This window comes from Propithecus coquereli, unplaced genomic scaffold, assembly GCF_000956105.1.
Source record: "Propithecus coquereli isolate 6110/MARCELLA unplaced genomic scaffold, Pcoq_1.0 Scaffold507, whole genome shotgun sequence".
Taxonomy (NCBI): domain Eukaryota; kingdom Metazoa; phylum Chordata; class Mammalia; order Primates; family Indriidae; genus Propithecus; species Propithecus coquereli.
The window spans coordinates 77,969-91,456 of NW_012150919.1; the positions used below are offsets into that span (position 1 = coordinate 77,969).

The 13,488-nt window shown below is 51.4% G+C and overlaps 1 protein-coding gene across 3 annotated transcripts in view; it reads right to left on the bottom strand.

The window, feature by feature from the left end:
- Nucleotides 1-12,941, bottom strand: part of AP3B2 (adaptor-related protein complex 3, beta 2 subunit) — a 33,184-nt gene extending 20,243 nt beyond the window's left edge. For 2 of the 3 annotated variants that reach the window (XM_012656525.1, XM_012656524.1), the window contains exons 1-4: nucleotides 12,679-12,941; nucleotides 3,566-3,641; nucleotides 3,375-3,449; nucleotides 2,974-3,069 (exon numbers count right to left, since the gene is read on the bottom strand). In XM_012656525.1, the coding sequence (XP_012511979.1) occupies nucleotides 2,974-3,069; nucleotides 3,375-3,449; nucleotides 3,566-3,641; nucleotides 12,679-12,791 (360 nt within the window). In that variant the 5' untranslated portion in view covers nucleotides 12,792-12,941. The remainder of the gene's footprint in view (nucleotides 1-2,973; nucleotides 3,070-3,374; nucleotides 3,450-3,565; nucleotides 3,642-12,678) is intronic. The other variant, XM_012656526.1, reaches the window with a different exon arrangement.
- Between the last annotated feature and the right edge of the window lie 547 nt (nucleotides 12,942-13,488).

Here is a 13,488-nt window from a genome sequence, read left to right on the forward strand (position 1 = left end):
TGAGAAAAATCAACTATCCATAGCCTTATGAAATGTATTTCTTAAATAATAAAACTATTAATTCTGGAGAATGATGGACAATGGGAGGGGAGCTAGAACACTAAAGAAAGATAGATGTTACTCTGATTTCCTAAAATGGAGAAACAGAAGATCCACACAATTACAGCTAAGATTGATGGGAATCCCTGGCAAAATTCTGGAATTGGTTTTTAAACATATGGTTAGAAGCTCTTATTTAAAGAGGAGTCTATATTTTCTTAGAGACAAATCTTGTCACATCAACTGCTAAAACCTGTTTTCCTTTTTTTGTTGTTAATGTTTTATTTGGAAATGGTTAGAGATTCTCATGAATTTACCAAAAAAAAAATCTGTTTTCCTTTTTGATGGGGTGACTAGGATGGTAGATATTAGTACTATGTATCTTGATTTCAGCAAGGTGTTTGTGGGAGTCTTGCAGCATTTTCTGCATTGCCATTTTTGAGGTAGGCCTTTTGTTTCACCTAATATGCATTCATTTTAAGAGCAGAATTCATGTCTATTTTATCTCTTTACCACTCACAGCTCTTTGCACATAAAAGGTGTTAATTTTTTTTTTCTATTGAATAAGATCCTTCCTAAGAAGATGGGAAAATGCCAGCTGCCTGTACGGTTAGGTGGATCCACAACTTGGTAAAATGGTGCACTTAGAGAATGCTTATTAACACATCAGTGTCAACCTGGAAATACGCTATGCCTCAGGACTCGAAATCTGTTGCCCTGGTCTGAACAGCTTATCAGTATCTTGGAAGAAGACATAAAGTCAGGGGGGACCAAATTAAGATTCAGAATCACCCTGGCTTGGACCCTATGTTAAACCAATAGCATGAAATATAGTACGGTTTCATAGGGAATTCAAGGGATCAGTTGCACAAAGACAGGATATAAGGAGACCTAGATTATCGGCTTCAAGCAGATTGACCCCATGAGTGGTCTGCTAACAAAGTAAACATGGCCTCACGCTGGGCTGATAAAAAGAAGGGGGAAGGCTGGATCTAAATGACTGGTTCCAATGTGCAGAAGAGGCCAAAAACCAGTAAAAATAGCAAAAAGGAAAACAAATTGTAGAGGAACACATATATAGTATGATATCACTTACAAAACAGTATTTTATATTGTTTAGGAATACGTAAATAAGTAGTAAAAGAATAAATACATACATACAAATGATAAACAGGGGAAGATACATAAGCTTTGGCTGTTTGATAAATGTTTCATTTCTTATGCTGGATATATAGTTGTTCATTATATTATTCTTTATGCCTTTTGTAAATCTGAAATAAACTTTAAAAAAATTATAGCTATGGAGTTTCAACACAATGTCATCATTAAAAAAACCCAGATATCAATAGTTGTAGTTGTCTTAAGGTGCAGCAAGTTGCTTTATGAGGGGGTGACGTCTCCATCACTGGAGACACCCTGTCAGAGATGGTCTAGGGCAAAGATTGGCACACTGCAGCCCTCAGGCCAAATCTGTGTGCTGCCTTTTTTTTTTTAAAGACAGGGTCTTGCTTTGTCACCCAGGCTGGAGTACAGTGCGCAGTAACAACCATAGACCTTAAGCGATCCTTCTGGCTCAGCTTCTTGAGTAGCTATAACTATAGGTATGCGCCATCACATCCAGTTAGTTTTTTTTTTCATTTTTTGTAGAGACAGGGTCTTGCTATGTTGCCCAGGTTTGTCTTGAAGTCCTGGCTTCAAGCGATCCTCTCATCTTGGCCTCCCAAAGTGTTAGGATTACAGGCATGAGCCACTGTGCCTGGCCTGCTGCCTATTTTTTATAGCTTTACTGGAACACAGCCATGCCCACTTTGTTTATGGCTGCTTTTGCACCACAAGGGGCAAAACTGAGTAGTTGCATAGTTGAGACTGTATGGCCTACAGAACCTAAAACACTATTTGGTACTTTACAGAAAGTTTGCTGACCACTCTTCTAGAGAAATCACTGCCTTGACTTGGACTACATGAGCTTTGGTTTTCTAAAAGGGGAAAAGGAGCAGATTGTAGAAACTGTAGGTAAATGTAAAATCTGTACAGCAATTCCAGAACAGTTTTTATAAAATGATTTAACCCTGATTCAAACCAAAGATTAGTTGCCTGACATGAATCCCATGGTTTTGACTTACACAAAGAACCTGGCACAATGCGTGCCACAGAGACACCCAGGTATATGCTAAATTAATGAATTGTACCTATTAACACAGGTGATTGTGCTTTCTACCTTACCCCAAAGAAGCAGCCTCTGTCAGCCCCTCCTCCTGGCCATAGCAGAATGAACAAGGGGTGAGCCCTGGATTGGGGAAGCCAATTCTTGGTCTGCCCTGCAACCTATAGAATTGCTGGAGATGAAAGGATGAGCTGGACCTGTTAGAATCCCTCCCACAGGAATTTGCACTACAAGTGTGAAAAGAAGAGGGGAGTTAATGGCTGTAATTGGAGCTGAAAAATCTGTATGGAGAGCAAGTAGAATGGCATCGCTATTGCTCACTTTACCCTCAAGGTGTATTAGACTCCCAGAAAAGCATGCACCTACCGCATGTGAATACAACTATAGGTCTTGGGCAAGACAAAACAAAAGGTGAGAATAGCACGGGGGATTCAGGCCACTACCAGGCCACAAGTCACACTGTGCGCACACAGGGGTGGGCGCTGAGGAGCTCTCCACTGTTAAAGACTCTCCACTGTCAGGGCTCAGGTGGTTCCTACCTGAGGTGGTCATCACCACCGGCCCCTCAGAGCAGGAGGGGCATCTCTTATGACCGTCTGAGTCTGACTCCTGCTCTCTGAGGGTCTGGCTGGCCTCTCCTCTGACTCTGACCCCCAACTTTAGACAGGCAGGAAGGGGCCTTCACGGCCTGCTCCCATGCTCACGGCCTCTCCCTGGGCCCCCTCCTGCAATGCGGCCCAGGCCCTGGGAGGCAAACTGAGACCTCTGACCTTTAGGCCACGTTGGAAGGTGGAGATGGACAGCAGGGCCAGGTCTTGCTGCTCCTCGGCATAGCGCACCAGGTACACGTACACGAGCTTCTTCACCTGGGGGACAGCAGGTTCTCAGCAGAAGGTTTCTCGGCAAAGGCTGATGCCCCCACCGCCGGGGGCCCCTGGGGACAAATTCTTCCAGTAGTGGGGAGAGCAGCCCTGAGTGTCTCCGGGGCCTTTACCCTGATCCACATGCAGTTCAGAGACATGTAAACAGTCTTCTCCTGAATCAAGGAGATTTCTGAGCAGATTGGGCCCCCACGGGCTGAATCATTTAGCATTTCCTTCCTCACCGCCCCCCCGGCTTGAGTTTAGTCCTGGCAGAGGTGGGGTGAGAGCTCTCGCCAGGCAGTGCTCACCTCTATGTTCTTGCAGGCCACGTTCTTCACCACCGCGGGAAACAGGTCTGACGCATTCTTCCCTCGGGCAATCATCTGGGTAGGGGTGAAGGTAGGGGAAGGAGGAGGCAGGGGCAGGTCCACCAGAAGCCAAGGACAGCTGTCCCTGCACACCCAGGCCCCTCCCCGAGGGAGCCCCCCTCCCCTCTCACCGCCACGATCCTCTTCATGGCCTCCAGCTTGAGGGAGTCCTTGTTGGTGTCCAGCATCTCCTTCAGGTCGTCATGCCTGGTGGGCGCACAAGAGGTCAGCAGAGAGCATGAGGGTGGGGGTGGGGTGCCCATCAGGAAGGTCCAGGCAGAAAGAAGGGACAGGGGCAGGGAAGGCACAGGCAGGACCCAACCAGAGGGGAGGGACCAGGGCTAGGGGGAAGGTGATAAAGTGCAGATCAGGGGACTCAGGGTAGGAGAAATGTGTTGGCCAGCCAGTATTATGTGTTGTCCCTCCTGAAAAGATATGTTGAAGTCCTAATCCCTAGTACCTCAGAATGCGACCTTGTTTGGAAATAGGGTTGTTGCAGATGTAATTAGCTAAATTCAATGAGGTCATACTGTAGTAGGGTGGGTCCCTAATCCCATATGTCTGATGTCTTATTAGAAGACAGCCCTGTGAAGAGAGAGGCAGGGAGAAAGCCACATGCGGACAGAGGGCTGGAGAGATGCATCTGTAAGCCGGGGAATGCCAAAGACTGCTGCAAACCACCAGAGGCTAGGAAGGGGCAAGGAAGGATCCCCTACTGGTTTAGGAGGGAGCACATGGCCCTGCCAACACTTTGATTTCAGACTTTTGGCCTCTAGAACTGTGGGACAATACATTTCTGCTGGTGCGAGCAACCCCGTTTGTATACTTTGTTACAGCAGCGTAGGAAACTAACTCGGGCAGGGACAGAGGCCAGGAGACAAGAGGAAGGGTGAGGGGTGGGTACGTATGGATGCTGCTCGGAAAACACCGTCAGTCAGATGGATGAGAAGGACAGTGGAGAGGTCGTGGGTGTCAAAACAAGAGCAGGACACCCTTGCCCTGCACTGAGTGCGTTTCCAGGTCCTGACCTCACTGACTAAACTGACTGCAAGGACTGGACAGGTCCCAGAGACTCCACATTGTCCTTGCAACAAAGACCCGACTGTCACTCACCATTCAACAGTCATTCAAGGAAGTTATAAAACCCTAGTAGGGGAAATAAAGATTTGAATAAATGATCTTCTGCACTTGGCTGAGGGGAATAAGGGTGGTGCCTAAGCCAAAGCCAATACACAGATCTCATGCAATCTCAGTCCATTGAAATTTCAAAGGGAGCATTTTGTCAAACTTTGTGAAATGACAGCAAAATTGATCCGAAAAAAAAATCAGTAGGTAAGAACTCCAAAGAATATTTTTGGAAAAAGAAGACAATGATGACAGACAACTCACCCTATCGGAGTTCAAAACAAAACACATTGGCTGGGCGCGGTGGCTCAAGCCTGTAATCCTAGCTCTCTGGGAGGCCGAGTCGGGTGGATTGCTCAAGGTGAGGAGTTCGAGACCAGCCTGAGCAAGAGTGAGACCCTGTCTCTACTAAAAATAGAAAGAAATTATCTGGACAACTAAAAATATATAGAAAAAATTAGCCGGGCATGGTGGCGCATGCCTGTAGTCCCAGCTACTCGGGAGGCTGAGGCAGGAGGATGGCTTGAGCCCAGGAGTTTGAGGTTGCTGTGAGCTAGGCTGACGCCACGGCACTCTAGCCAGGGCAACAGAGCCAGACTCTGTCTCAAAAAAAAAAAAACAAAACAAAACACATGACAATGATAACAGCTATATGCCAGGTTAAAAATAGAAGGTCAGAGGTCATGGGGGGAATTCCATAAGTCTAAGTTGATACATTAGGAACAAACAACTCACTAAAGTTCTAGTAAAAGAACCCTTTCTTCCTTTAAATAAATGCTCCTGGGACAACTGTTCCACAGCAAAAAATAACATTTGTGCATATATTTCACATCGAAATGAACCCCACACTTGCTTAATAGTTAAAGTATTTCTAAATACAGAAGGAGAGATTTTTATTTTTAAAGTGATAAAATTATTAGTAACAGGATGGCTAGGTTTAATTTTTTAAAACTTAGGCATATAAAAAACTAAAAAAAAACCCACTAAATTTAAGGAAAAAAATAAGGCAATTGTATTAGTTTTCTAGAGCCACCATAATAAAGTGCTCTAAGATCAAGGTGTGGGCAGGGTTGGTTTCTTCTGAAGCCGTTCTCCTCAGCTTGTAGATGGGCCTTGTGGTATTACAGAAAAATACATATTTGGTCACTGCCTCTGGTTCCTGAGACAGAGTTCCTAAAGCCTTAAAACCCTTGGAGATAGGGGGACTAGGACAACGTTTTGTTCTAGTATTTAGTCTTTGACCCTTGTTCCTGACACACAGCTCCTAAATCCCTTGGATCCTGGGTGACAGGAGCACTTTTTTTTTTTTTTTTAGAGACAGGGTCTTACCATCACCCAGGTTGGAATACAGTGGTGTGATCATAGTGCACTGTAAGCTCAAACTCCTGGGATCAAGCGATCCTCCTGCCTCAGCCTCCCGACTAGCAAGGGCTACAGGTGTGTGCCACCATGCCCAGCTAATTTTTTTTTTTTGTACAGATGAGGTCTTGCTATTGCCCTGTCTGGTCTCGAACTCCTGGTCTCAAGTGATCCTCCCGCCTTGGCCTCCCAGGGGGCTGGGATTACAGGCATGAGCCACCACACCCAGGCCAGAGCATCTTTTGTTGTTAGAGGGTTGGAATTTTGAGCCCTACGGTCTCACCACAGGGATCAGCAACAGCCAATGATGTCATCAATGATGCCTATGAAATGAAGCCCCCATAAAAACCCAAAAGGAGAGCTTCCAGATTGCTGAATTGTGGAGGTGCCTGGAGAGTGGGACACCGAGAGAGGGCATGGAAGCTCTGCACCCCTTCCCACATGCCTTGTCCTATGTGTCTCTTACACCCTGCTGTTTATCTATACTCTTTATATAATATCGTCCTTTATAATAACTGGGTAAACATAAGTAAAGTTTCTGAGTTCTATGAGCCACTCACATAGTTGAACTCAAGTCAGGGGTCATAGGAACCCCTGATTTACAGCTGATTGGTCAGAAGTAGAGGTGACAGCCTACTACTTGCAACTGGCATCTGAAGTGGGCACAGGCTGGTGGTCTTGACGAGCCCTTCACCTGTGCGATCCGATACCTTCTCCAGATAGACTGACTTAAACTAGAGGATGCCTAGATGGTGTCCGCTGGAGAACAGGTTCTTGGTGGGGAGAAAGCCCCACACATTTTGGAGACCAGAGATGAAGAGTTCTCTGGTGAGCGGTGTGTATGAGAGCAGGAGAAATGCGCTTTGTTTTTTCCTATCTCTTACAAGTCTTCTCCCTGTGTCTTCACATAGCTTCCCCTGGTGTGTGCCTGTGACCAAGTTTCCTCTACCTATAGGGAAAGCAGTCGTATCAGATCAGGACTGACAGTAATGACCTCATTTCAACTTAAGCACCTCATTATAGACCCGATCTCCAAACAAGGTAACGTTTTGAGGTACTGGGGGTTAGGACTTCAACAAAGTAATTTTGCAGGGACACAATTTAGCCCATAATAGCAACGAAAGGCAAAATATTCAGGATATGGTAAATGAAAGTTTACTATTCAAAACACATAAAGAACTGATATAAATTTATAAGGGCCATGTCCAGAATTTACTGTCAGGGCTCTTGCAAGCCCCTCTGCCATCTGCTTGCCCCTCCGGGTAGACACAGCCCTGAGCTGTTACTCCCCATTCAGTGAGTGGAGCATGGGCTGGTATTCCTTGGCCAGGTGCCTTTGTGCAGTGAACAACCTGCCTAACCATACTCAGAGGACGTGGAATTGGTGGTCAAGAAGTGATCAGCGAATGTGAATGAATCGTTGAAAAAAAGGCGTCTGTATACGCCGATAGAGTTGTGTGACAACTGATGCACTCATATGTTGCCAAGACAATGCCAAAATGTGGTGAGCAGCTGTGCGGGGGGCCCTGCACTCCCAGATGGCACTCTGATAACACCCTGATAACCCGCAGCTATTGACCCAGCGCAAGAACCCAGCCCTGAGAAGTACCACCAATGGTAGAAATTAAAAAGCAGCGTGGGAAAGTTAGTCAGAGATGTGAAACATTTAGAAACCACAGAAAATCAGAAAGTGGGGGTAGTGGCGTTAGGAGAGGGAGAGCATGATCACAGCCACGAAGAGGCAAATGTGACGCTCAGCTGCTGATGCTGAGACATGAGTGACAGACGATGAGAGGAGAAGGGCGGACATAACACACCAGGCTGCGGAAATGTGAGTTTCCGGCAGACTCAGTGAGAAAGGACGGAAGGGGCACTAAGAAGTTGTCCCGAGAAGTTTACAAACTGTCTTTCCTAAAGAGACTTTGAAGGAAAGCACAGTAGAAAGATGACGCCTTCCTGCACACAGAGGCCCTTAGCTGTCAGGTGGGGGCAGAAGAAGACATCCGGCTCTGTCCTGTTAATCTAAACCTCCCCCGCCTGGGGCGAGGACACCTTCTCTCCCACGGCCAAGCCAAGGCCAGAAGACAACTACCTTGTCACCCTCCCAAACACAGACCAGGCTGTCTGTTCCTCAGAGGGTGGGAAGGTGCCCTCTGCCTTGAGCTCGGACAGCTGGGGAGTGGACAGGGGTACAGACCATGCGACTGGGCCTGGGCAGCAGCGAAGGGCTGGGAAGAACAGCAGAGCTTCCCTAACATACAAACGTGCCCCGCTGCACGCCCAGGCCCCTCCACGCACACACCCCACGGACACCTAGGCACTGGCACCACCCGCCTGGACCACAGACACTCCTGTGTCCCCTACAGACACACAATCCATACATAAACCCACACACATCTGCAGACACACACCCACAACCCCCAGAGAAACACACACTCCCCACATATAGACATCTCCCTCAGAAACACCCTCCACACATACACCCCCACACCTCACCTACACACCCACAAATCCGACAGACATATATCACCACGAGACCTCTCCACGCTCACCCACACCGTCATATAGACACACGTGTCGCACACGGCACAGTCGCACCTAAAACACACACAGAACTTTGACAAAACTTGGCCACTCTAGTCTCATTCACCAAAATGCCTAATGGACTCCTCTTTGATATTTGTGATGATAAATTTAGGCTTCCAGAACAAATCCATCCAGACTTGGGGATCCTGACCTCCTTCTGAGGGGTCGCCTGGGGTGACTCTTCCCTGGGCTTCAGCAGGAGATGGCCAGAGCCCGCCCAGTCTCTAACGCTGGGTGTTCCCCAGGGCTGACCCCCTCACACGCGGGTGTCCTCACCACACCCACGAATGCCACAGGCCCCTGTCAAATGCACATGCCCAACCCAGTGCGTACATTCCAGGCCCTTGGACGAAGGGGATGGAGAGAGGGGAGGGGTCGTGGGGTGTAGAGCAGACAGCGCAGGCAGGGCTGACTGGCAGAGGTGCACCGACACAGACGGCCGCACCCGCCTGGAACCCACGCTGGGTCCCTCATCCTCACTCCAGCAGCTTATGTTCCCAAGAGGCAGAGAAAAGGAGAGACACAGCCGCACCCTGATGCCCTGAGACATCCATCTCCCATAGTCAGATCTCCTTACAGGGCACACACCCTGACCTGACCCCTGGCCCAGCCTGGCCTGAGGGACTGTCCTGGGGATGGCCGGAGCCAGCCAGGTGGTCAAGCGTGGTATCTGGGGCCAGTCACACTCACCTCCCCAGATACACACCTCCCTGTCCACACACTGGCCAGGGAGAGGCTGGACAAACTCCACCTGTGTTTTATCCTATCCCAAAGCTCACCCAGAGCCCACTCTAGCCAGGGACCCCGGGCAGGAACGGGTCAAAGTGGGACCTCAACCCTCAAGAATTTTAGTATCCTCCTCCCCTTAGAGCCCCCAGGGAGTCAAGCTCCTCATCTCCCCCACGACTCGCACTCTCAGCCCACACTACGCCCCCGACCACCCTTCCCCCGCAGCCTGCACCCTGAATGTCAGCCCCGTCCTCCACCTGAGGAGATGGGGCTTGGAGGAGTCTGGGCTGGGAGTGCAGCTGCCCTGCCTGGCCTTTCTAGATGTCTGGCTGGGGTGGGTCCCTGAGGATCCCTCTGTACCGTAGTGGCTGGCTCTGGCTCTGGCCGGCCTCTGGGCAAGGTCCTTCCAAGGACGCTTCTGGGGTTGTGTCTTCCTCCGAGGCCTGCAGCCACCGAAGCTCCTCAGGCTGCAAGGCCTGGTACCAGGGCGGGGAGCCACCTTCCGGGGCCAGCACAGGGCTGGCAGCCTCCTGATCAGCCCCGCAGGCCCCTCTGACCCCTGGCCTCACCACAGCCCCCGGGAGCTGCAGGAATCGCTGCATTGGGCACCAGGTCCTGCTCCAGGATGGGGCTGAGCTGGCCAGGACGCTGGGGTTGCTTGTCACTGTCACCAGACGGCCCGCCCCCGAAACTCAGTAACCAGACACTGGCAGGGAGGGAGGCTCTGGTTTCCTCTTCACTGCTCAGAGACAAGGCCTCAGGAGGGACAGAAGGGTGCAGACTGTGGACTAAGCCCACCCCCAATCTCTGGGCAGGGCACCAGGCAGTCAGTGGAGTTGACAGAGAGGGGAGGGATGCCTCTTCATTGCCAGCCCCACAGCCACAGCTGGACCTCGGCCTCCCCGGAAATCTTACATGTCCCCTTCTCACTCTGCCCCCAAGCCTCTTGATCCTCACCTGCCCCTCCAGAGCCAATCCTCGACTTTGTTCTATCAGCCTTCTCTTCTCTCTACTTCCTCCCCACTGGAGGACCCCTGGGTCCACCAAGGCCCCCAGGCCCATCCCTCCACCTGCTCTCACTCACATCCTTGGCCCTGGTGTCCCACTGTCCTCCAGCGCCCCTGCCCTGCCAGTGCTCGCTTTAGTTCCCATATTTCAAACCCCTTCGGCCCTCAGGTTCCCCCCCACACAGCCTTGCCCTTGCTCCTGCAGCTTCACTACCTGCTTCTCACAGAGGAAAGGCTTTAGATGAAATCCCCTGTAGCTCCTTGCCCCAGACTCAGATCCACCTGCGTCTACACTCTCCTCTCCTGCCTCCTCCCTCTGGGCAGAGCTGGTCCCCTTTGCACCCGGGCCAGTCCTCCCACCCAGCTCTCCCTCCTACCTATCACTGAGGGGCCTGCACCTCCTGTGTTCCCTTAAGCGTCTCCCCCACTCCCGGCTCCTTCCCACGAGCAGTTAAACATGCTCTAGGCTCTCCCATCCTAACAACAAACACAAATAACAATTAAATAAAACTCCTGGAACCGATGTTCTCCTCCAGCAGTTCTTTCTCTCTCTCCCCTTTGCAGTCAAACTTCTTAAAAGCAAAATTCCCATTCGTTGTGTTTTACCTGTTTACTCCCATTTGTTCCTTTATTCACTTCAGTCTGGCTTTAGATGCCATTTAGAATTCAGGGCTGAAGGGTCATGATCTCTGCAATTTACATGATTCAGCCAAAAATGCATCTGGACAGTTAGATAAAGCACATATGGCGTGATGTCCATGATGGTTGGATCTACGTGGATGATACACATGTATTTATTGCATTAATGCTATTCATTTGATTTTTCTATATGTTTAAAATCATGCATAACACAATGTTGGGGGAAAAATAATTAGTGCCTGTTCTTCTTGCTTTGCCAGAACTGGTCTCCCCAGGCAGGGAGTAGAGAGTGGAGTGGGAAGGAGCTGACCTCCTCTTTGCCAACAATGGTCATGAACTTCTTTCCTTGTTTGATTTGACTTTAATGGGCCTTGATGCTATTTCCTTCTTGAAATCACATTTTATTTTCTTCTTGCCTTTTGGTTCACTTCTTCTCAGTACATTGAAACACTCTCCCCCTGCTCTTCGGTCACCCCTAATGCTGTGTCCTCAGGATTCTGACTTGCGCCCTGCTGGAACTCATTTTATACCCTCTCCTTGGGTTATCTTCACTTCCTCCTGTAGCTTTAACTAACTTATATATGATATATGTTAACAATTCCCTGATCTCTTCTGGAATCCAAATCTTAATATACAGCTATCCACTAGATTTGAATGCCTTTCAGAGTTTACAATCTCAGCATGTCCAAAGCTGGGCTCAACATTATTTTCCACAAGTTTGCTTGTGATACTCTTATTTCTAATCACACTGAAGAGCACCATATCCATCCGGCTGCAGGAACCAGTAACCTGAGTATCATCCTCCTCTCAGCCGCTCCCTCTTGCCCCCACTCCCCACATCCAATTACCCATCATATGGGTGGCTTCCACCTCCTCAGTAGCCCTCAAACCCTCTGCCCCTCCTCTAATCTAGCCACCATCACGCCCCCTGCCTGTTAACTTCAACACCCCGCTCACTTGTCTCTATTCAGTCCAACTCCAATCTCTTCCCCACAATCCAGCCTGTGATCCTTTAAAAATACAAACCTGATGATGTCGCCTGTTTAGAACCCGTCAGCAGTCCTCCCCATCCTCATTTCTGGTACTTGGTGGCCTGTGCCATGATTCTGGCTCCACTACAAAACCTGTGGCCTGGCTCTCAACCTTCCTACAAGCCCTTTCCTCTGGCTGGAACACCCCTCACTCTCCTCTCTCCCTGGTCCAGGGACCAGGTCCTCACCGACATCCCACTGCCCCTCCTACACGGAACTGTGGCTGGCTGCTGCTTCATCTGTGCGTGTCCCTGAAGGACAAGGATGGTCTCCTGTCCACAGTTGTAGCCTGTGACTGGCACGGGACCTGACATGGTCGGCCTCTAATAAATGCTTGTTGCAGAATTTACGAATAAACAAATGAAGGACCAAATACGAATGAGTCAAAGGTGGGGGCAAGTTAAGGTAGGGCTGAATTACAGGGCAACGTGGGGAGGGCCAGATGGGAGGTGGGGACCAGAACCGAAGGAAGTGAATTGGCAGCAGGGGCCAGGCCTGGGAGGTTCTGCATCTCCGTCCAGGGCCCGCCTTCCCGGAGAGGCTCCAGGCTCAAAGTCAGGTCCGCTGACTCAGACCCCTGCCCCCCGTTTTGCAGGACCCGACCCGCTTAGCGCGAACAAAGGCTGGGACCGGGTAATCCAGCGCCGCGAACCCGAGAAAGCCCTAGGCCCGGAAGGCCGGCCCGCCCATCCCCCACCAGCCTCCCCCTCCCGGGGCCGCGCCGCGCGGCCGGGCGCTGTCCATGGTGCCCGCGCCGCCGGGCCTCACCGCTTGTAGTCGGAGGAGAAGATGCCGCCGCTCGCGGGGTCGTGGCCGTACTCAGGCTCCCCGGGGCCGGCAGAGCCGCCCTTGTCTTCGCTGTAGGCGGGCGCGGCCGACATGGGGCCGGCGCGGGGGCCGCGGACGGGCGGGGGCCGTGGACCGGGCGAGGCCGTGGACCGGGGCGCTGGCGCGGGCTCGGCTCGGCGGCACCGCGGCGCGGGGCGGAGGCTGCGCGCGGATTTATCAATCAGGGCCGCGCCGAGGCTCTTAAAGGCGCCGGCCGGCGGGGCGTGTCCGCGGGGGGCGTCGGGGGCGGCGCGGCAGGGCCGGCCCCGCCCCGCCCTCGGAAATCCCCCTTCTTGGGACGGCTCCGCCCTGTGAAAGGACCCGGCGCGCCCGCCTGCCGCCCTGGTGACGGGACGGCCTTCCGCGGGTGCAGCACACCTGCCCGCCTCGACCGCCCGGCCTCGGCGCAACGACCCCCAGGGGCGCCGCTCGCGCCTGTGCGCAGAGGGGCTGTGTGCGCAGGCTGGGGGCCTGGGGCGGGAGGGGTCCCCGCGCCGAAGACGGCCTCAGAGATGCAAGGACGCGCTCTTTCCTGCACCACCTTGCTTACAAAATCTAGTTTTCCGGTGGGAAGCCGAGAGGCCTCCTGGAGTTGGTGGCATTTAAGGAAGGGAGGGGGCTGTCCGGGAGCGCCGAGGAGTCCTCAGAGCTGTGGCCCCCAGCCTCCGGGCTGCGGACCGACGCTGGTCCGTGGCCTGTCGGGAACCGGCTGCACAGCAGGAGGTGAGCGGCAGGCGAGCGAAGCTGCGT